General features: G+C 41.5%; 2 protein-coding genes across 10 annotated transcripts in view; one reads left to right on the forward strand and one right to left on the reverse strand.

Moving 5' to 3' along the window:
- LOC114871704 overlaps positions 1-22,442 on the forward strand; it is a 125,374-nt gene that overhangs the window by 49,295 nt on the left and 53,637 nt on the right. For all 8 annotated transcript variants that reach the window (XM_029177927.2, XM_029177931.2, XM_029177925.2 and 5 more), the window contains one exon: positions 6,856-6,940. In XM_029177927.2, coding sequence (XP_029033760.1) covers positions 6,856-6,940 — 85 coding nt within the window. The remainder of the gene's footprint in view (positions 1-6,855; positions 6,941-22,442) is intronic.
- LOC114871703 (hormone receptor 4-like) overlaps positions 1-22,442 on the reverse strand; it is a 106,896-nt gene that overhangs the window by 43,969 nt on the left and 40,485 nt on the right. The window lies entirely within an intron of this gene.

Below are 22,442 nucleotides of genomic sequence, written 5' to 3' on the forward strand. Positions count from 1 at the left end.
GTTTCTAAAATCGCGAAACGATATTTATAAAGAAACAAGCTTCTTCCCGAAATATCATGAACGATCGCGATTAGAGAAGACGAGAGGCTGCGCGGTTGATCTGGAAATTCAACGAGCCCGGTGACTGTAGTCCTCGGGGTCAGAAGATCATCGATGCAGATCGGCTTCTGTGCACCGATGACTCGGTGTCCCAGAAAGATAAAGGCCGTTCCCGTGGTCGGTAAACTGACTTAAGCGGGCTTAAGCCCCGGGGTGAATCGAGTGCACGAACAGGGTAACACGATCGATGCCCGACCGAAAATAGGATCCCGCGATTCGCGATTTCGTGAAAGCATCGTCAGGAAACCTTCTTCCTCGCGCCGCGTTCTCATTAGAGCCGACCCAAAACGGTCGAAACATCGACCAGATTGGAACTCGATTGAATTATTCAACGGAGACGGGTAAATAGTCTGAAATCGTTCGAATCGATCGCTCGTTCGTACGAGTTATAAAAAGTGATCCGTTTCGACGGTGAAAAATTGAACAAAATGACGTTGGATCGTTCCCTAGAGGGGGTTTAGCGAAAAAGTGAAAAAGCTTTTTCGAGGGGAGGAAAAAAAAAATAATCAGCCTACAATGTGGTTGTCCCATCGGTTTTAGGTTGTTGCATGCACGAGGGTTAGGCTGGTCGTTCTTCGTGGCGTTACTGCTACACCACGTGGTTCGTATTGATCCCCTTCGGTGGGCACGATGAAGGAGAGCGAAAGAGGGATGGAGAAAGAGAGGGGAGGAGATGAGAGAGCAGCTCGACCGATGTATTCTCTCTCTATCGAAGCTTCCCTCCTTCCTTCTCTCTCCTGCTCTCTCATCTATCGTCTTTCTCTGTAGAACGTAGCAGCGATCTATATCTTTCTCTGTCGTCGCAGAGGGTAGCAGCCTAGTGCCCCTGCCTCCCGGTCGTTCACCCTTCGTACACACTCGATTCCGATTCTATGTTCTCGTTCCCGTTCCCGTTCCCGTTTTCGCTATGACTTCCTCTCTTCTCCTGTCTTCTACACAACACCGATCTTAGAACTTGCCCCGGACTGTACTTGACCCCAACGGCACGCGTGACGAATTAACAAGGCGAAATTAGGTAACAAATAATTAAGAAGTGTTCGTTATCTTCGAGGAAGATAAACCGAAGAATTTTATTTAACCCTTCTTCGGATTATGGGCTTGCAATGATCCCTAAATTTTCAACTAAGCATTTGAAAATTTATTTCGTTAAGTTTTTAAGTATTGAGAAGAGCAATTTAAAGGTCTAAGAATTCCGTAGATAATCAATCGTGCTAATTTTTCGGAACGACAGTTAACTTTACTTACGGTTGTATCGAGAAATGAACCGAACGAGAGGTCGTAGAGTTAAAGAACGTATGACGTGTGCTTACCTGAAACAGAAAAGAAAAAAAAGAAATATTACGTAAACCTCTTGGTCAACATCGTTCCGCGAAACCGACCGCTAATTTATCGTTTTGTCCTGCCGTGCATCGAAACCTCGCCCTCCGAAAAAGGTTAAGGTCGTTAAAGAACCGTCAAGATGTTGCGACAGGTAAGCGAACACGCACGCGCTCGCACGTGTCCTCGCTAGGTGCGTACACGATGTAAAGTAACATCGCTTCGAAAGCAGTATTCTTTGACCCCGTTTTGCAGAAACTTAGGGTAAACATTATTCTACAGTATAAAGTGATAAACATTTCACGTAAGTTTCATTTTTTAGAGTTGTTAAGAAATAAAGAAATTCGTCGTCACTTTGCATTAAAATCATTTTCAACGTCATCAGAGGAATTCATTTAAAAACCGAACGAACGAAATTCTCATATTTCCTAACAAAATGCGCAACTTTAACCGTTTTCACGACACTCGTGTCAGAGTAACCGAGCCATTTCCTATGCGTTTGCTGCGTCTGGCATGGGTTAAAAAGAGGCTCAACCCCAGGAAAACTTACAGGCAGAGGATAAAAGGTTCCACCGGAGCCTCGTGGTAGGAGAAAAGTTTCGGTAAAATGCGAGCAAGCGACGGAATAATGGAGCAACAGCTCGCCTCAAAACCCAAAGGGGCTTATAATCATTTCTTCTTTCCCTTTCTCTATGTTGCGCACTTGAAACACGATCATTCCATTTGTTTCTACGATTCGTGCAAATCGTCAAGGTTTCAACCCTTATGGAAAGATTTGTTTTCAATTTAATTTTCGTATAAATGTTTGAATTTTTTCATTTTTCCGTCCGCCTAGAGCGCGGTGAGTTTTCTAATTTCGGTATCGATTAATTCACGCAGCGTTGTTGGTAAAAGCAGATGTCAGTGAACCGACCCTAAAGAGTATCCTGATTCATAGTTTACGAACGAATGGAGAGCTTCGACCCCAGTGAGAGAACCGATCAAGGTCATTGACCTTCGAAGGGGATATCCTTTCGTTGCCATCGACCTGATGAGAACGTTGCGGGTTAAGCCTGGCTCCACCAATTGTACTCTTCCTATAGAATAGTATATTTTTTTTTTTATGAATGAATTGTACGTATTTCACTTTTACACTTGAAACAGGAATAATTAATTGGAGCGAAGCTCCGCTATTGAACGACTGATTGAGATGTTTTTGTGACTTGATATCTTTATTACGAGTCTGTAATTAGGTAGTTATAGTACTGGTATTTTGACAAATGCGACTGCAGAGATGATAAAAATATTTAAGTTACTGTATATCTAATACGATAGACGATTCTAGTCTACAGTCGCAGTGTTATTTGTCGTTCAATAAATCATCCTCGTTTTATCGATCGTACGGGAATAAAACCATTTGTAAGATGAAAAGTTCTAGACTGTTTTAAAAAGCATCATATAACCGGGGTGAAGGGGGTCGTTGCGTGAACGTTCGTTTTAATGATTCGATTAAGTATCGGAGATTCGCAATTAGGCCACGCCTAGCCTACTTTCGTCGAGTGCGTTCACCTCGTCGGGAGGGGGTGACTCGCCCCCGCAGGCTCGTTTCCTGGGTTTGCACCTGCGCGGTGGCTCGGGATGATCCACGTGGCTGGCACGTGGTCGCGGAAGAAAAGCAACGAACGTTGGCAGAGGGTGGCGTTGACGCCGGAAAAAAGGCAACCTTCGAGGGGATGAGTATCGACCAAGGGCAAGGGCGAGGGCATGCGTACACCACGCATTCACTTTCCCGAAACTTCAACCCTAAACATCTTCGAATCCGATTACCCGAAAGGGAAGTTTGCCGTTGGAAATTTAGCTTTTCGAATTGGATACCTGTTGTGGTAAACAGATCCAATATGTAGGTCATTCGCGCCTTATAGGAGATAACATTGATAATAGTTAAAAGATTTTTTAAAGGGTAGAAAAGCCTTCAATTTCAATTTTAATTTGGAAATATTTTATCGACAAATCTTGTCAAAAATTTCAAGTCCTTGGTACAAATATTTCTAGCAACGTGATTGATAGAAATTCAAAGGTTAATGAACTCTCGGACGGCGGACCATGAAGAGAGTTCCAATTTTAATTTAATTCTTCTTTTTCTAAATTTTACACTGTCCCTTCCGAAATTACTTTTCCAATATATAAAAGTCTTTCTAATTTAATGAACACCAAAATATCTAAGAATGTTAGATCCAAAGGACCTTGAACGAAAGTGGAAGCATGGACGTAAGGATGATCGATGATCATTTTTCTCTCTGGAAACGGAAAAGTGTGACGTGTTCGGTCGCGGAAACGACAATCGTGCCGGTTGGTAGAGAAACGGAAATTGATGTCCTCTTTCCAGCTCATTTCCGGCAGGCATTCGTGCGCGAGGCTTACGCGCACGTTAAATTGCCTCGGCACCGTTTTGGACAGCCCTGACTATTCGTATCGAGCGGCAATGCCAAGGGCAAGGGCGCCCTTCTCCCACCCTTCCGTCGGCCCTCCAAACCCCCATTTCTCTTCCTCATTCTCTTCCTCTTCCGTCGAATACACGCACAAGAACAGGCCAGGGCCACGCACTCGTTCGTGTTCCTTCCTTTTTGCGTCACAACAGACCCACCATGAAAATTTGGTTTCCACCAGGGATAGGGATGATACACCCTTCCTTACGGGGAACCGACGCGGTCCTTGCCGATGAAACCGATTGGTTTGATATAAAAAAGCGTAGGGTGTAAAATAGACGGTGAATACTTTAATCTTGTAGAATTCAGACTGAAAATTTGAAGCTTATAAGAGAAGTTTCCTAAAATTTAATATGAGAATTCTATACAATTATTAGAAAAATTCTTTTCTAGAGATTTGAAAACAAATTTTTCATCTTGACAGAAATCTGTAATTTAAAATACGAAATCTGAAACCAGTCATTTTTATCGGTTTGGTAATTCTACTATTAATAAAAGGCAACGAGACTAGTTATATAACCGTGTTGCATTAACAAATGACTGGATCTCGTGACTTTCAACCACAAAGGGTTAGTATTAATATTCAAACACAATCCATGTACCTATCTATCACACTCAAATTCCTGTAAACGTCGAAGGTTCTATTTTCAATCGTAACAAAAATTTAATTGAAAATACTCGTTCATATAGTAGCAAGAATAACAGAGCCAGCGGTCGTTTCCAATCACAATTTCCTTCTCAAACTTTCCTCCGCCGATCGAGTGTCTTATAAATCCCGGTCTGGCAGACACCGTTCGAACTTCTCCGAGCATTCGATACCGCCCCTACTCCCAATAAATTTCCACCTCTCGCTTCCCTGTACACGGAAATAACCCGAACGTTTCGTTCAGGTGACAGCGGGAATCGAGATCCGGTGAATTAAAAACCTACGGTATAAATAGACCGGCGTCAATGGGAGGGGGTGGAAAAAAGAAAAAAAATTAAAGAAGTAGCTATATGAATAAGAGGGAAGGTGGAGAAGGTGGACGTGGGGTGGTTACGAGGTAGGAGAGGGCTCGGAGAAGGTGAATTTAATCGAGCACGGCGAAGAGGAAAGGGGAAAGTGTTGGTTGAGGAAGGCGAAGGAGGGAAGGCAACATTCGCCAGCGGAGAAAGCCGTGTTCGGCTTCAACGGGGTTAACGCACTTGACGTTATACTGTCTCTTGCGACTAACGATGATGTTTCTACCATTACGTAAAGTCAGCAGCGAAGCAGACTCTCTTCTCTGCACGCTCAGACTGGATTGGAATATAGCTGTTTCCTAGTATCGAGGAGAGAGCTGCTTCGAGGGAACGACGAACATCGGCGTGTTTTGTCGCGGTTTCGCGTACATATACGTTCCCGAAACAAAAATCGTACGTTCTTGTCGCAGCGGCTATGTGAAAGCTCGATTCTCTTTGCTACCGCTTCGAATTCTTCGGTTTCATTTGAAGAACGAGCACTTGTAGGAACGCCAACAAGCTGGATATCAATATCGACCCTCCTGAGTGAGGGGATGATTATCGTTATGTCTTGTTTCTCGATGGAAAGCTGTAGGAAATGGATCGAGACTGTTGGAAAATGTCGGTGTCGTAATCAGACGTGGCATTAAATTAACCTTCCATAAGTTAGTTTCTTTTTTTCCGCGACTGAAAACAATTACGTAACGTAGCAAATATCAATCCTCTAATACGAACTGCTAATTAATTTACAATTTTTAATATTTCATCACTGGAAAGCGGTTCGCGATTTTATAACTCCTCTATTGAGTAATCGTCTAAAATAGAAAATGGAAAAATTTCCTAAATCGACACCGAGAATCTACAGAATTGATGCCTCTTTCCTAATCGAATTTTTCTAAAAAGGTCTTGCGTCGAAAGTAACAAAAAAGAGGCAAATCATCCGTAGACTTTCAGATTACGAAAGTGGAACCTGTTGTTTGCCAGGTAGATTCCTAATACGATAAGCTGAAAAAGGAACACGGAATCCTAATTTCACTCGAAAACACTGCAAAAGAGTCTTTTAAACACCGCCACGTTGATTGCATAACAAATTACATGAAGAAACGATGAACCTCAATTTCAATCATTTTCGTTTCTTAAAAAGGCTAGTGTATATTTTCTATTTTCAAAAATCTGTCAAAATCGGGACATGCATGCTCTGTTGACAGTTTGTAAGTAACGGGACGGATGTTTGCAAAAGCAGGAAGCGTGTCTGAGAACCGCTGAGCAAAGGGAAAGTTGCGACCGACATATTTTGCGTTCGCGCAACCGTGCGATGTGTACGTTAGGTGGCCCGTTAACATGGAAGACACCCGACAGAGAGATGAAACGAACAGTCGAGACACGAAGAAGAGAAAAGAGGAAGGAACGAACAGCGTTAATAGCTTCATTCGTTGCCGTGGAAAGCAGCCCCGCTAAAGCATCAATTAAGGTGTTACGAGCGAGCCGCCGTTCGCGCCATTTCAGCCGATCGAGTGGAATTCCTTTTTACGTGACCCCGTGAACCAGACGCTTCCCTCGGACTTCTCTGTCCCTTTATTTTCTCCCTTAAATGTCCATCGAACACTTGCGATCAAATGAGCTTCCTCGGCAAAAATACCGATGTCATCTCACCCTTATCAGTAGGAAAATTGACAATGTTGCGAAGGGGTAGTTTTTAATCTAAATTTATTAGAACGTTAATCTCAGCTGAGTAATTAGAACATTCGTGACTTTGATACGTATTATCTTATTTACATTTTCATTAGCAACATGATTCATGAGTTCATCGGTTCTTTTTATTATTTGAAGATGATTGAAACGAGCGAGGGTATTCGTCGAACAATAGCAGTTACTTACGTAATTGTATCCAGATTGAATTTTAATTAGCTCGTTTGATTCTATTAGCAGTATATATCGTTAATTATATAAATTGGTACACTTTGGCTAAGTGGACGAAATAATTTCATTTCAGATTGTTCTGTTCAGAGAGGAAGGTCGAAGGACGAATGTCTACGAGGAAGCTGCTGGGAATTCATTCATCCTTGGTTTCGTCCAAGGTATGTACATGTACTTTTTAAATATTCGCGAACGGTTCGAAGACAGGAAGAGGAAACTTGCGATGCGAGTTTCTAGCCGGTTGAGCAAAGCAATGCATCGTGACGCTCGCAGGCACTTTCGCTTCTTCGGCATCCTCTTCGGTCAAATACCAGTTGCGATTGAATTGTGATTACATCTAATTAGTGGAAAATTTCGAAATTTTATTACCTCGTCCAAGTTTTTCTTCGAGTTATCTATCGATCAATTGAATCGTTTAATGATAACAGCATACGGAAGTCCATATTTTGTTTCAATGAAACTTTTACAGAGCAAACGTGTGCAAAGATAACTCGCTTTTCAGAATGATTTACAATCGACCATATTGGGGATAATGTATTATAAAAGCGAGAGATAGGGAGATATGTCGTAAATTAGAAAAGTTAGAGAATGGTGCGTGGAATATCGCAAGGAACAAAATGAAAACGTTCCAGGGGTGCAGGAAGCGAAGAGGGCCTGATAGAGATAGGAAACAAACGATTGCAACTTTGTAACTATTTATAGATAAAAAACAATGATTAAAAACAATGATTAGTACTTTGCAACTTCAGTAATAACTCAAAATAATTGACAGTGTGCGAGTTTAGAAATGATTAAAATTTCAAATTTATGAAATACACATAGATTAAAAGGAATTTGAAATTTACATTTGCGCAATTTTAAACATTAGAACAGATTATCGACAATCTAACCGGACATATTTAATTAAAAACCGGGTAACTCAACATTAACTTAAAAGTGAACAATATTCAAAGATAAGCAATGAAACTGACAGGAAAAATATACGATACGAATTTGATTGTAATAGAAGTTAACGGTTACGTAAAAAAAGTAGCGCATTTGTTACTTGCAATTCTCGTTAATTTTTAGTCGCATCACTTAGTTCATGACCTACGAAACTAATAATGGTGAAATATTTTTAATTGCTTTTAGAAGTTTAATAAAATATCAGGCCGATTCTCACATTTATCTAATTACCAGATCATCAAAGTTGAAAAAGAATCATGAAATTAACCGATAGGAAGTAACAGGAAATTCACGATTTCTATACAATTCAAACGCAAATGGTGGTGACGTAGAACGGTAAGTCTAATAAGTCTTGCAAGTCTGGCCTCACTTTCGCTGCGCTTCGGGCCGTCGCGTCGCGCCTACCTACATGGCGAAGCGCGTGACGAGCATACGGGGTCGTCATTAAGCGTTCCAAAGAAATAATTTGCTTCGGACGTATATGGAGCAGCACATGTGTTCCACGCTTAACCACGTGCCACGGCAATATGAGATGTTCGTTGGAAATTAAAAAGCATCTAAACTCTTAGAATTCCGCTCGCGGATAGATCCTGGCCACCGTAGTAGTAGCATCGGTTCCTGGAACTTATTCCTGAGACGAACACCTCTCGACGATCTACAGCTTTGCTATCTCGATGAACGAGCCGGGAATAACTAATATCTCTTTCGTTGATCGAAGGAAAATAGTAGAAAATAGAGAAATTCATGGTTCTTTAGAAGCTCTTAAAATATTTAAAGGAACAGTGTTTAGAATTAGGGCTCTCAGGGTTCGCTCTCCGAGGGTTAAACCACTTATCCCTTAATTATCGCAGTGAAAATAGACGTACATGGCCAGACATATTGAAATTTTAATTATTAGAATACCAATGGTTAATTTTTAAACTGAAGATCTGATTTTGTCAAATTTTAATTTACCAATGGTAGAAAAGTGTTAATTTTTAAATTGATGAAATAAATAAGATAAAAGTGTTGAGTTCCGAATTTGACAAAACATAAAAAATGACTATAAAATAGTGTAGTCATTCTCTTCACTGTTTTGTCAAATTCTGAACTTTTAGCCCTGGTCTGCCCTACACGTGACATCAACGGTGAAAGCATCATTCTTTTCTAAACGAGTATACGTTAATCGTTTCGAGCGTCTATAAAATCGTGTCGAAGATGCTTCGATGTCATTATCAATCGGTGGCGTTAACGACTGCTGGCCCTGACTTGTCCGCGCGAATCACCGAGTCATGGACTCGCTTGCACCGTGCATATCTCGGCGTGCACTCTTATTCGTGCGTTGCATAGCCTACTAGCGAATGCAAGTGCAAGGTAGTGCGACGGCTGGTAACCGATAGAGGTGAGCGAAAGTTCCTTACGTCACCCCGTACGCGGGTACAACTTCAGTTTCAACTACGCGTGTGTCTGTTTGGTCTATCGCACGATCTAGCAGCCACTTTTCACATGAGAGCTGTTTTTCTTTCGTACGAGACATACAGGAATAGATTGCTCGTTAGAAAAAAAAGAAAAAATATCCCGCGAACAGTAGGCTGAAATTTTTCAGGAGAGACGCTAAATATTAAATTTTAATTTACTATAGAAGAGGGATTCTTTATTTATAGAAATTTATTTATAACAGAACGCATGATACGTTGAACAGCGAAAGGGCAGGCGTGCTAAGTGGTTTGAAAACTTGACTTTCGACAGCTTCCTAGAAAGCGAAGCAGGTTAGCGATTTTTAGTCACGTCATGACCGGTAATTCGAGGCTTATTATAGAGTGTAAATGGTTCTCGGTTTAATTTACGACGGGGCATGGTGTTCGTGTGACTGGATAAAAAAAAATGAAAATTCCTGCTCGCGACAGAGCGTGGCGGAAGCGTTGTGAATTGCGCTTAAAATGACCCGTCACGAAGCAACGACCCGGAAGCGATAACCGCGCGCGAGGTCGAAAGCACGGTCGATAAGGAGGTCGGTCGCACACCAGCTCGTCACTTTTCCAGGGTGGGATCAGTCCGTGTGGACACGGCTAATCGAAAGCAATCTGAGACAACACCGATGCGTTTCTGACATATTGCGATCGTGCCGACAACACGCCAGAGGATTTTGATATATTATTATTTTCCACGCGACCCTGTCCTGCAATTTCATCGAATATATCATTCGAACACGTATTCGGTCTTCCAGTATTTTTTTCCTTCCTTTTTACGTAGAAGCAATTCTTTTTTTCTCAATTTTCAGATAAGACTTTTGTATTGAAATATTAAGAGGGGCAGACTGTCGGCGGCCAAGTCTGGTTACATCGACGCGTTTAGCCTAGTGTCCTCCTTTTCCATAGCCCGTTGCATTTATTCGTTAGGTAGAAGTTTTATTCCTTTTACGTTGCGCCCCTGATTCGTAGACAATCGTGGCCGAATGAAAATTCGCGTGCGACGCGAACCGAGAACATTGCGACATAGGCATGTCGCAGCGTGAATATCACTTAACAGGTACCCGCGATATGTTGCAATGGCCTAGAAGCGGTAACTAGGCGGAGGGTGAGAAACATCGAACAATGTAATGTATACGACCCTACATCCTTGGAAATTGCTCAACGAGTCCATTAAAACGAGCGAAGGAAACGAAGGAATTCGCGCTTCGCTCGGATTCAACCTACCTTCGCGTCTTTTCTTATTCTTCTTCTTCGTTCTTTTTGTGCCAACGAACATTTCGTAGAGGCGAAGATAACTCGGTCGTTTGTAATTTACTACCGGGGCAAAAATAACCCTGCAACCAGCTGAACGAAAAAGGACAGTATCGGGAGTGCGGAATGCACCGGGACAGTGTTCTTCTGGGGATGAAACCATCCCTTGTACGTTGCGCTTTTAGTTACCATTTTCTCTTAACGGGTATTTCAAGTCTTTTAGGGTTGAGATAGAAAAATTTCATTAAAATTTCGAAAGGTCGACAGATATTGAAGATAGATATTGAGAAATTAAATGAATATTTATCTACTGATTAGATTACAGTCTTACAATATTAATTAGCTGGACCTAGGAAGGACTTAATCACTCCCCTTATTCTTCGTGTTACTCTTCAGGATAGGAAGATCTACGTTAAGATAAAATCTATCCCTATTCATATCCAAGGAAGTTTACATAACACCCTAGTGTACATCAAATCAAAAATTTCAACTTTAACCTTAAGAATTGTGGTGCATACCTACGAAACAGGGTTAGTTGAAAAATTAGAAAACGAGGGTTAAATTTTTTATTTCGAATCTCTGTCGATGAATTTCGATCCCTGTAGCGTTTCAGCTTGATCCGAATGTATATCCGAGGTACATTGGTATCTAGCTGGGCGTTCGTTGTGGACGCGGCTTAACGAGCATGAGCGTGGTGTTGCAATGGCCCAGAAGCGGTAGCTAGGCGAAGGGTCAAAAACACCGAGCGGCACGGTTTCTAGGCCATGCGCTGCTATCTATAAACCCCTGCGAGCTTCACTCCTGCCCTCCCTCTCGCCTCTTCCTCCTCCCCTATGCTGCTCGATCCTCTACCTACACCACCTACGAAGCTGCACCTACACTTCCATACCTAGGTCACCTTCTCTATCGCTCTCCCTCTCCCTTTCTCTGCTTCTAGCCCTCTCTGTCCGTCTCTCATCGCGTAGAACCCGCGTCGAGTCTCGCTTTCGCTTCGTTCGTTCGTTCGTAGGCCGAACCATCCGAGGCGATACCACCTCGAACAGTTTCAGATACAGACAGAGAAAGAGAAAGAAACGTCACCGCGAGACGGACTCGAAATAGAGGGAGCTGCGAAATTTCCGGTTCCGCGAAACGCATTCGGTGCACAGGGTAGTTCTACGTTTTTCGATCACTTTCTAATTGGGGGTTGATAGAGAAATTTGAGGGAAAAAATTGATCCCCCACGAATTGGAAAAATAAGAATTGAAGAAATATTTTTCTTATGGATAAATGATTCGTGTTAGTTTCACGTTTTTTGGCGATGTTAACCCTTAGAGGGAAATTTACAGAATTTATTCACCGTTTGTAATTAACGATGTTGTATTGGAAAGTTGTTCATATTTCAATTCCCCAACAGCGAAATGTTCTAGTGGATATACAATTTCTGGTTATTAATCAACGGACACTTGTAATTTCAGTCAATTCGCTGAAGTTTATGTGATCGGTTATTTACGTTTCGCAGATAAGATGATTGCCAAACAGAGAATGTATAATTTTCATGCGTTTCTGGTACTTTGATCGACACTTATCATTGTTTTCTAGCTGTTCGTAATCATTACCAATCGTTATGAACATTGTTGGACATTTTTAAAATACATTTATTAGCTATTTATAGTAAACTTTTCACATTTTTGTAATTGAGAAGTTAAAAAAATATTTTCGTATCTTCTGAAAGTAAACAATCCCGAAAATAGGTCCAGCTGAATGTTTCAAGCAGGAATTCTTTTCTATCAGTGGAATACATTGTCGATATCGAAGGCGGGGATCGGCCTCGAGTAATTCGGCACTTAAACTTGACAATGGGGAGTCGAATGGTGGGACTTGAACGGGGGAAATAATGCGACACGCGTGCACACACATTATCCGAGCTTCTTATGCGGTTATACAACCGATCACGTATAACTGCGATCCCGGTTCGCACGAAAGTTCCACGCGGACCGATCGCTCTCTCTTCCGGCAGAGGTTCTCATCCGTTTCTAATTTTCATTCCTTGCATCGATATCGATTCTTCCGAAAATTAAATTTCTAATAAATTTCGTTAAAATTAAAATATATTTCACCCTAGTCTGGTAGTCGAATCGAGTATCCGAAAAAATTGGATGCTCAACGGGTTAATTCCAAGTAGAATGTCTCTATCGGGCACAGACAGTCGATTCTATTACCGTACCAATAATCCATCCGCGATCCAGCAGAAACATAAGCTCGTTGCGCGATACTCGGCAAACAGGACGTTGTCGGCCCACGTAGTCGTATCGATTTCCGTGGCGAACTCTACTCGTTAACCGATTAACAACCAGTATTATAATTCATGCATCCGTCTCAACGGATGATGCAACGGTTACGAAACGCTGAACAGTCCCCTCGCGAGCAGGGGGATGAAAAGAAGAAAAAAATGAACGTAGTCGAACGCGACGGGGAAAGTTGTCGGTGAAATTAAAACGATTTTTCTACTTGTTTCTGGTCGGAAACGGGCTTACGATTCGGGATGCAGTTTGATACACGCGTTTCACCCTTCTATCTTTTAGTCTCTGCTCTTTCGTAGATATAGTTAACACGGTTCGACTAACTTTCACTTAAATGGCAGACACTCGCTTCCTGATCGCACGACGAACCAGTCGCAATTGCACGATCGAACTAGGAAAACCTGGTTATGTAAACGATTTCAGGTTAACCCAGCTGGATATTTTATTTTTCGGTCGACGAATTGCGCAGCTTGAACTTTTGCTTCGTTCAAGGACGACCGTGGGCCGCAATCGTTTTCAACGTGCTAATCGCGAAAGTGAAACCTAGTTAGTAGTTGGAGGCTCGTAGTGGAAGAGCAACGACCGGGTTACTTAAAATCGAGAGAATCGGGTCGGTGGCGATGGCTTCGCGGACAGGCGTAATACCATTTCTTGGGAGAACTATATTCGATGCGTTTCGAGAATATCTGATTCATACGAGCTTTAAAATATCGCTATTTTTATTCGAATTGTAATAAAATTTAAGAAGATAGTCTGTTAATTTGTTAGTCAGATCCCTTCGCAAGTATTAGATTGTCTGGAAAATCTTGCAAAATTTTTTTTTTAAGAACAAAAGGTGTTGTCCTATTTTGGTATCGTGTCGAGAAGCTTTGTTTCGCGATTTCTAGGTGCGCGATGATTCAAACGGAACAGGGTAGGCGTAACCGTAGGAGTTCGAAGCGAACGCGTCGTGTTCTATCGGCTCGGAGACGAACGAAATCGAGGGTGAAAATATGGTAAAAATGACGCAAACCCGGCTGGTTTCCTTCGTTTCCTCGAATTTCATTATTCGATTAGGGAGCGAAGAGAAAACAACACCGCGAACGCGTAGGTTTCGCTGCAACAAAACGGTCGTGTCACTTCCCTTCCTGTTGCGTAACCCAATTAACCGCTTATTTAATACCGACCCATCGACCGCAAACCATAGAGTAATAGAAATGTGGCACGGAAGAATCGGAAAAAAAGAGAGGAAACCTTTGAAAGGATTATATTATGTCGGAAATGTCATTACGTGGGACGATAATTAAAAAAAATTTTTAATTTTAAATTAAAAATAAACTGCATAATCATTTTAATATATTAAATTTATTTCATATATTCAATTCTAGTCAACAATTTTTTAAACAGCTATTAATGATCCCCGTTGCGTAATCATCGGATCAGGTCTCTTATCGTTAGAAATTAAAATAGCATCCCTATCGCTTGTTCCTAAGTTTCGAGAGCCGCTGTTCAAAGCAAACAAATTCCCGTCCACATCATTAGAGCAGACCGAACAATCAGATAGGGCGAGAAGATGCGCGCGGGAGGGGATGCTGTTATTCAGCACTTTTGGCAGTGGAGAGTAGCTGGCGGACGAAGACAAGGCAGCAGAAGGTCTCGAGCCGCGAGGTTCAGCCTCTTGCATAGGTCATTTCCTCGTGCATAACCTAATTAAACTGATTATTTAACGCTCCCCAAGTACCTGCTGCTCTCTTCTCCTCCCTCGACTCTCGCTTTCTTCGCGATCACCTTCTCACCTACTTTCGCGATAGCGATTTCGTCGGAAGAACAGAGTAGAGGGTGTACGATCCCATCGATTGTTAATAATAATAAATTTTCAAATAAAAAAAATTCCAAAGATTATCAGATACATCGACGACGTGAAAAAACGCGAGTCGAGAATTATTCGGATATTAGTCGGGGTGAATTACGCAATCGGTCGCGTGCCTTTGTATGGACAAAGGTAATAAATCAAGTTCTGTCCCGCGAGAGAAAAGTCGAGGTGTCGATCGAAACGATGGAGCAGGAAGGAGGGACAAAGGGTGGGGAAGGAGACGTAAGAGACGGGGTAAAAGGGGACGAGGGGTAACCCTGGGCGAGATTACGTCGTTTCGTGCATGCACGTCGAAAGGTTCGCAGCGCGAGTGCGCAATGGCCTATTCCCCGTGCCCAGGGTTACCCGCGGTCGTTGTGTCCAAAAACTTTGGCAATAAACTTACGCTCTAGAGCTGCGGGGGGCTTTCAGAGCTTCGGCCACGAGAGCGCGCCTCCACCAGCCAGCTAGTCCATCGGGCAAACCGATAGAACCGTTACGAAAATCGATGCTATTTCATTTACAAATTTTCCCAGCAATTTATTCTAATTAGCCGACAACACTTGATTGACAAAAATTCATGAAACTTTTGAAAATATCCAGATATTCATAGTTTTAACTGTTTCTCTGTGATCCCGCTTGAGGATCGTTTGGACGAGGTTACATTTTTGAGAGAATTGCATTTGAAAATTTGTTACAAATTAATCACTTAGAGACTGTTTGAATAAAGAGGATAGGAATGTTTAACGGATTAAAAGCCTGCTAGTTTTCAGAGGTGATTAATTCGGATTGAAACTAGAAACGAATCGTTTGAAGTGATTTTAATCCATCAGTAGATATGAGTAGATGGGACGAACGCTGGTCGACTGGTTGGCCGGCAGTGGTACTGTGCTGCCGGGATAGTTTCACTAGTTGCGTAATTCTAATAGGCTGCTCACTGCTGGCTGTTACTACTGTCGCCGTGACCGACTCGCTGCGCCTGTTTTCGCGATGAGACTCTTGTTGTTACCACTTCGAGGCTTATTCTAATTATTTTAATACAGATACATCGTGTTCATTCTATCATTTTCATTATTATTCTATCTATCGTTCATTATCAAAATATTTGTTACATTTTCTATTAAAATGAGGATGCTCGCTCGTCATAATTTTAAGATAATTCTTCATTTTCCATCCTTTAAAATAAATTAAAATGAATATCGATGCGATCGACTATGGATGAACATAGCGCTGCTAACGCTTTGTCAAAGGGTTAACGACCGTTTCGAAGCTTCCCACCTTGATTATTCGTCCGGGAAACGTAAATCGACCTAGGAAGATTTATTTTTCGTGAATGTTCGACGTCAGGTAGTTTCACTAGTTGCGTAACCGCGATAGGCTGTCTACTAACTAGCACCGCTACTGTCGCCGCGACCGACTTGCAATCGAGACGGTCGAGATCGTTGCCAGTTAATTCGAGAAAGTTGCAACCGGCCGTAGATCCTGGCTACGAAAAGAAAAGCAAACTCGGTCCACGGATACGCTTCTTTTCCTTTGCTCTTTTCTTTTTTTTTTTCTTTTTCATGTAACTGGTTATCGGTTATTGACTTCGTTCACGGTACAGTTGCAACGCTTGTAATCGATGTTCTCTAGGAAATCGACGATCGGTACCGCGGATGTTTCGTAACGCGAGAAAGAGAAATTGTTGCTGTCAAACGATACTAAAGATCTACGAACGAAGATTTCATAATCGAACTAAACTTTTGCGACTCGAGAATTAAAAATCTTTCGATTCTCTTTAAAGAGTGATTTCTTTCGATCTTTAAGTAAAATATGGCTGTTTATGTACTTGAAACGATAATTGAACGTAAACTTCGTAACTGAGAAATTGAATATTAATCTGTGAAGAGCAGTTGCTGGATAGGAACAAAGAAAGACCTTCAACAATATTGCACAGCTTCCTGTATATTGCAATTTTATTACTAATTTGTGTATACAATGTGGAAACTACGTAAACGTCGCATAAATTAATTTAACCTCGAAATATCAAGATTTCTAAATCACTTTAAACATTAATATAATCAAAATTAAAGTTTCGAGAATTTCTCTTCCCCCCTGTAAATCAACTTTGCTCCATACCGCACATTTGCAATATTTCATTATTTGCCGTGTTATTAATAGCTATCGATCGAATGGTAACGCGAACGTATCCTTGAATTTTACAAAACGATGAAACTAGAGGAAAAATTAGAGCAACGATGCGAGACGGGGGTATCGACCGATCGATTTTCTCGAGGTGTTCCTCGTGCATCCACGATCGACAGGTAACCGATAGTTTCACTAGTTGCATAACGAACAGCCGTGCTACACGGTGTCAAACGGCTGCAGCGTTTTGTAATAGAACAAGCTTCCCACAGCATCGCGTAAGCGGCGTAGGACTTTGAACGAATCGAATCGTTTAATTTCGATGAGAATCAAATCGGGCATCTTCTTCCGTTTCCTTTCTTTTATTTGTCATTTTCACGGAAAAGAGGGAGCTTCGAATGGCAGGTGGTGTTGAGAACCACGGCTCGACGACAGACGGCAACGAACGGACGTTATCTTGCCGGTGAACGAATGCAGTAGAAGTGCATTGCAAGCAGCGCGAGTGCAGAGGCTTAGTTTGCGCTCGCCGGCTGATAGGGTTGCGCAAACGTCATCGAAAAGTTCATGATACAAAGTCACGTTACGAAAACGGCGAATGACGCGATCGCCTGGTTATACATCGACACCGAGAGCGAGAGGAACGAACGAGGGAGTGCATCGGTGAATGTTAATGCCAATTCGAACACGGCTGTAATAATAATACCGGCGCCATGCCATGGCGATCGAGTACACGCTTGCTTGCACGCGCCCACAAACTTTGCCTCTCGATTTCAATCGGACGATTGTTACCTCTTTCCTTCCCTTTGAAACGATCGCGAAAAACCGCTGTATTTAATCCTTTTCTTCTCTTCAATGTTTATTACCACCTTTTGCTCGAGCAAAGTTCACAGTTGTTTCAAGAGACAGAGACTTTAACTTAATGAATTCAATTGTTTCGTTCCATTTTACCGAATTTCTAAGAGAAATGACTGAAAAGTGAATGAAAATTTCGATGTTTCTTTTTCTAAATGGTATCGCAGTTTATACAAGAAAATTTACTATATTTTACGAGGACGAAGCAGAAATCTCGTAAAAATGAAATCCAGTTAAAATCGCAAATTTTTCATGAAACTGATTGAATTCGTGCCAACTCGAGCGCGTACCCGATTTTATGTACTACTTTTGGCAAAATCACCGTTTCACTGGTACCAAATGTTTCCAATCCGAAAAGATACTTTCCTGGAATATTAATATTCTTCCCTGAAGTATTCAATTATCCATAATTGCGAGTAACGAGTCAATAGAAATCGTTCATTGTTATCGTTAAATCTTTCTTTTATTTATTTTATTTCCACGAATTTTGCGGTTAAAATGACAGAAGCTCCCATTCGAATAATAGTAACAATAATCACCATTATTGTTTTTTTCCTTTTTATTCGAAAACCTTCAAGCGTAACCGATGAATATTTTCCCTTTCTGGGTTAAACCGGTTCGCTTTCGCGATTTCTGAAAACTAGGGAAACTTTTCACGTGCAACCCCTAACCTACATTTCGTTTTATCTGTTACATTTCGTGAATGTAGCATGGTTGAAACAAGAAAAAAATCTCCAGTTCCGATAAGAGATATTAGTTGCTCGCTAAAATTTCACGAAAGTACAACCGTGATTACCGAAACGCAACCCTTTCGAACGATGTAACCACCCTTATCGTTCATTCTTTCTTTTCTCTTTTATTTGGTGCAGCTGTAATCCATGCATAAATTAGAATCATTATATGAAAATACCATAATGTTCGCTTCAAATCGGCAAATTAACCAATTGACAAATTTTTATCTAACAACGAGGTATATTTATTTTACCAAGCGTGTATTTAAAAAATATTCTAGTATTTACAAAAGCAGTTCGCGAAATCGTCTCCTCGGAAGCGATAAAACAGCCGTTAAGCGCAAACGAATCGGGCGAGAGGAAGCGGAGCCTCAAAGAGGGTGGCGCGGACCGAAAAATAGAGCAACGAGGGTGGCGCGGAAGTTGCTTCGTTTTTTCGTCGTACACTTGGGAAGAAAAACTCGGGCGATCTTTTGATGTTAGCGCCGAGTAAATGACGATAATGCAACGGCCGCGATCCATTATCGTTTCGGAGGGGTCGCGTTTTTCGCGGCTCTCGACATTTCGCCGCGTACATTTCCGCTCAGACATCGAGCAGCGAACGATTCACCTCGCCTGGCCTAAATAAACAACCGAGAATACACCGACTCGCGAACTAGCCGCTGTTCTCGGTACACGGCTGTTTATACAACTAGATTCGATGGATCACCTCGGAGAGACCGGAAACGACGTGGTCCATCAGTTGAAAACCGATTATGTTCATCGATACTGTTCTCGATATTTTCAAATTTAAGGAACGATGCTTCCAGTTTAATCAAAAGTGGTAAAATCACCACTTTTTGATAATAATAATTGAAAGGTTGGATGCAAGAACCAATCATTTTTTATAGAAATTACGATTTTATTATATGTTTAAGAAAGAAGATTTTTCAAACAGTGTTCTTTGGTTCCTGTAAAATTAGTAAAAATCCTTCAATTTATTATGATTGAAAAATAGTACTTTTAGAAAGAATATTATAGAAAATCCGATCAATATTTTAAAACGATAAAATAGAAAATCTGAAATGAAATATGAAACGTATGGTCATCAAAGTGTTAACAGCAAAGCGACGTCTAACTATGATAATCCCGAATTAGAGCATGGAACTCGTCGCGAACAATTGTCACGGTAACGTCTAACTCCTACGATCGTTAGATCGTTGGATCGTGAGCGTAGCACGATCCAGCCGACCGTGGATCGTTGCGTTCGCGTTGGAAGGTCGAGACGTAGTCGCGCGATGGAAATATCCCGGGCAATTAAGGCGAGGAAGAAACAACACGAACTATTCACGCTTGAGCTTTCGAGCGAGCGTTACATAAGCTTGGCCCTACTGGTTCTCTATACTGGCGCGTTCAGCTCGCTATCGCAACGCGATTTTTCCACCTACTTTCCGAGGTATCGGCGAATTTTTCACCGACCTACTTCTCCTTATCGTCTCGAAGCCTTAACGCAACACCAAGTGGCGATTTCATGTTCCATGGATCGCCTTACTCGACGCGACTGTTCGCGCCTTGTCATTGAAAATGTTCAAGATCGAGTGCAGAACGAGAGAGCAAACGTTATCGTCTTGATACGAGGATGCTATTTTTCGTAGTCTTTGAACGGCGGATGTCGGATCAATGGTGATCTAGAATAGACATTGAAATTTTTTAACGAAACACTTTCATAGAAGAAACTCTACGAGTATTATTTTTGCACCTACTCTCCATTATTCTTAGAATTATTATCCCCATTATTCGTAGAATTTTTTATTCTCCCAAGTATTCTTCTCATCTTATCATCTTGCATTATCAACGCCTCGTCGCACATTTCCTAGACCAGGAGGATTCTCAAAACTTTCAGCGTGAATCGCGAAAGCATTTTGATAAAAGATCCTCCTCTTTCTTGCTATGCAACGCGATAGCAAAGGAGTAAAGTGCATCTTGACTGTGACCTAGCCTAAGAGTAGCAAGAGTACGCGAGAAATTCTTATTCTCTGCGTTACTCCGGTTAGAAGAAACAGAGCAGTAGCTGCCGTCAGAATCTTTGTAACCGACCTCAGACAACTCGCGTAGACGTCGAGGCCGTCGCTAGATTCGCTCTATCCTAGGTGAACGTTTTTTCCTTCTCGTTCCGCGAGATTCAAGGATTCCAAACATCACTTGACCCAGATCTTCGTTAAACTTCGACCGCCGCGGCGACGTTAACAGACCGGTAGCTAAGACAAGGGAATGCGAGACGAGAATCGGCGGAATGCTGGGAACTCGTTGGATTATCGCACGTATACAGGTAAACACGAAAGTATTCGAATGGTAATATATTCAACGATCGAATAGATAAGACGTTACACTGGGTAATAATTATCTTTATGATGCACTGGTAATTGCGCAGGGGACATAATTCTATGATAAAACGTAGAATTATGATTGAGATTGAAGTACATTCGCGATTAGATCAGGTGCTTCCCTAGAGGAAATGAAATTATCAAATGATTTAGAATCAAAATAATAGGATTTTTAATTATAATTAAAAATGTTTATACACAAGTGGTGGTTCGCCATAGACCTATACGTATAGAGCATCTTCCCTTCCATTGTCATTTTCCTGGGGAACGCCTAAGGGGAAGAACGGAAACCGAGGGCATTACCTTTTTCCTTAAATAACAAATAAATCTATTTAGAACTAAATTTTTATTTATCACTTTAATAAGGTAAAGAGACTTATATATCGTAGTTATATGAACAATACTAGGATGGCGAACGTTACATGTAGTAAGGTTTACTGTCACGCAAGCAAAGTACGATCCGCAGTAGATTAAGCCTGAGCCGCCGTACGTAGTCAGACATACTCGGTGAACCGCGAGGCACTTTACAGTAAATAATAAATTAATGAACCTCGAGGCTTGCAGTAAGCAAACTATTCTCAAACGAAGTTATTCGCCGCGCGTCTCAAAGCCAATCACCGAGTTGATTCATTGCAAACAATTCTTATTAACATTGCTCCTATCAGAAGAACGCGAAGCAAAATTTTACCGCTAAAATAGCAGAGAAGAAATAAATAGAATCGCAAAAAAGAGGAAGTTTTTAATCCGTTCTGAAGTAGATGAATGAAGAAAAAAAAAAGGTGTCGATAGTATTTGCATATTACAAATCGTTCAAAGTGCAGTTTATAATTGTACAATAGCTATGTGCAACAGTCAGATTGGAATTTATATAGCCGAGCGTAAAATTATCTAGTTATCGGTACATTGTCAAGTTCATCAGGATCTGAGAAAAAAGAAAAATTCATCGCACACGGATTCCATTGTTCTCCTAATTTTTCGCATTATCCTATGGTCGAGGCTGCGCTTTTTACACGGCTGAATGAGCCACGGAGTCGAAGACTGGCTCTCCACCTTGCACGAGCAATGATTTTTTCTTTTTCCTTTGCATGCGATTATGAATCACTGCATAATATCCTCTCGACGGCCTTAACCGACAGAAGGAAAACGAAAGGACGCGAACACTCGGAGTTTATCTATTTGTTCCACGGCTTTATGTCATTTTATCACGAATCACGCGAATTTTATGGACCGTAGAGAAGAGTGTGAATTACAAACGCGACTATGAATATTTGAAATTAAATTGCATCTATAATCGTACGCAGTTGATCGAGAAACGATAATTTTTCTTTAAGCGGTATTCTTTCACCCTTCAATTAACAGTCCTCCTTCTGGCGAGGTAGCTTCGATGAAAGGGTTGAAAGAATAGATGATCGTTGATGAAACAGATGTTGGCGAAGAAAATTCTTGCGCGACGATGACGGAAAGTAGAAGCATCGAGTTCCCGTCGTCCGCATCATCGCGTTTCTCCATCGGGCTACGAAGAGGAGAGCCCTCCGTCAATCGGATCGCAAGTAGAGCGTGCACATCGTGTGTACGCGAGCGGACCCTTTACCGGTGAACTCGTGTTCGGAAAGCTCACTCGCGTGAACTCTATGCTCCGAAGGTTCGAGCTTCATCGCGAAGGAAAATCTTTCAAACTGAGAGCACTCTTCTTTTCTTTTCTTTACAAGTTTCTTACTTAGGACTCGAGTTCACTTTTCTAATTGAAGTAATTCGAATAGCAATTTAAAATATTTCTCTCTTCATCGTCGATTTCCTCGAATATTAGCTTTATTTTTATAAACAACCATAATT

This window comes from Osmia bicornis, chromosome 12, assembly GCF_907164935.1.
Source record: "Osmia bicornis bicornis chromosome 12, iOsmBic2.1, whole genome shotgun sequence".
In the NCBI taxonomy this organism is placed as follows: domain Eukaryota; kingdom Metazoa; phylum Arthropoda; class Insecta; order Hymenoptera; family Megachilidae; genus Osmia; species Osmia bicornis.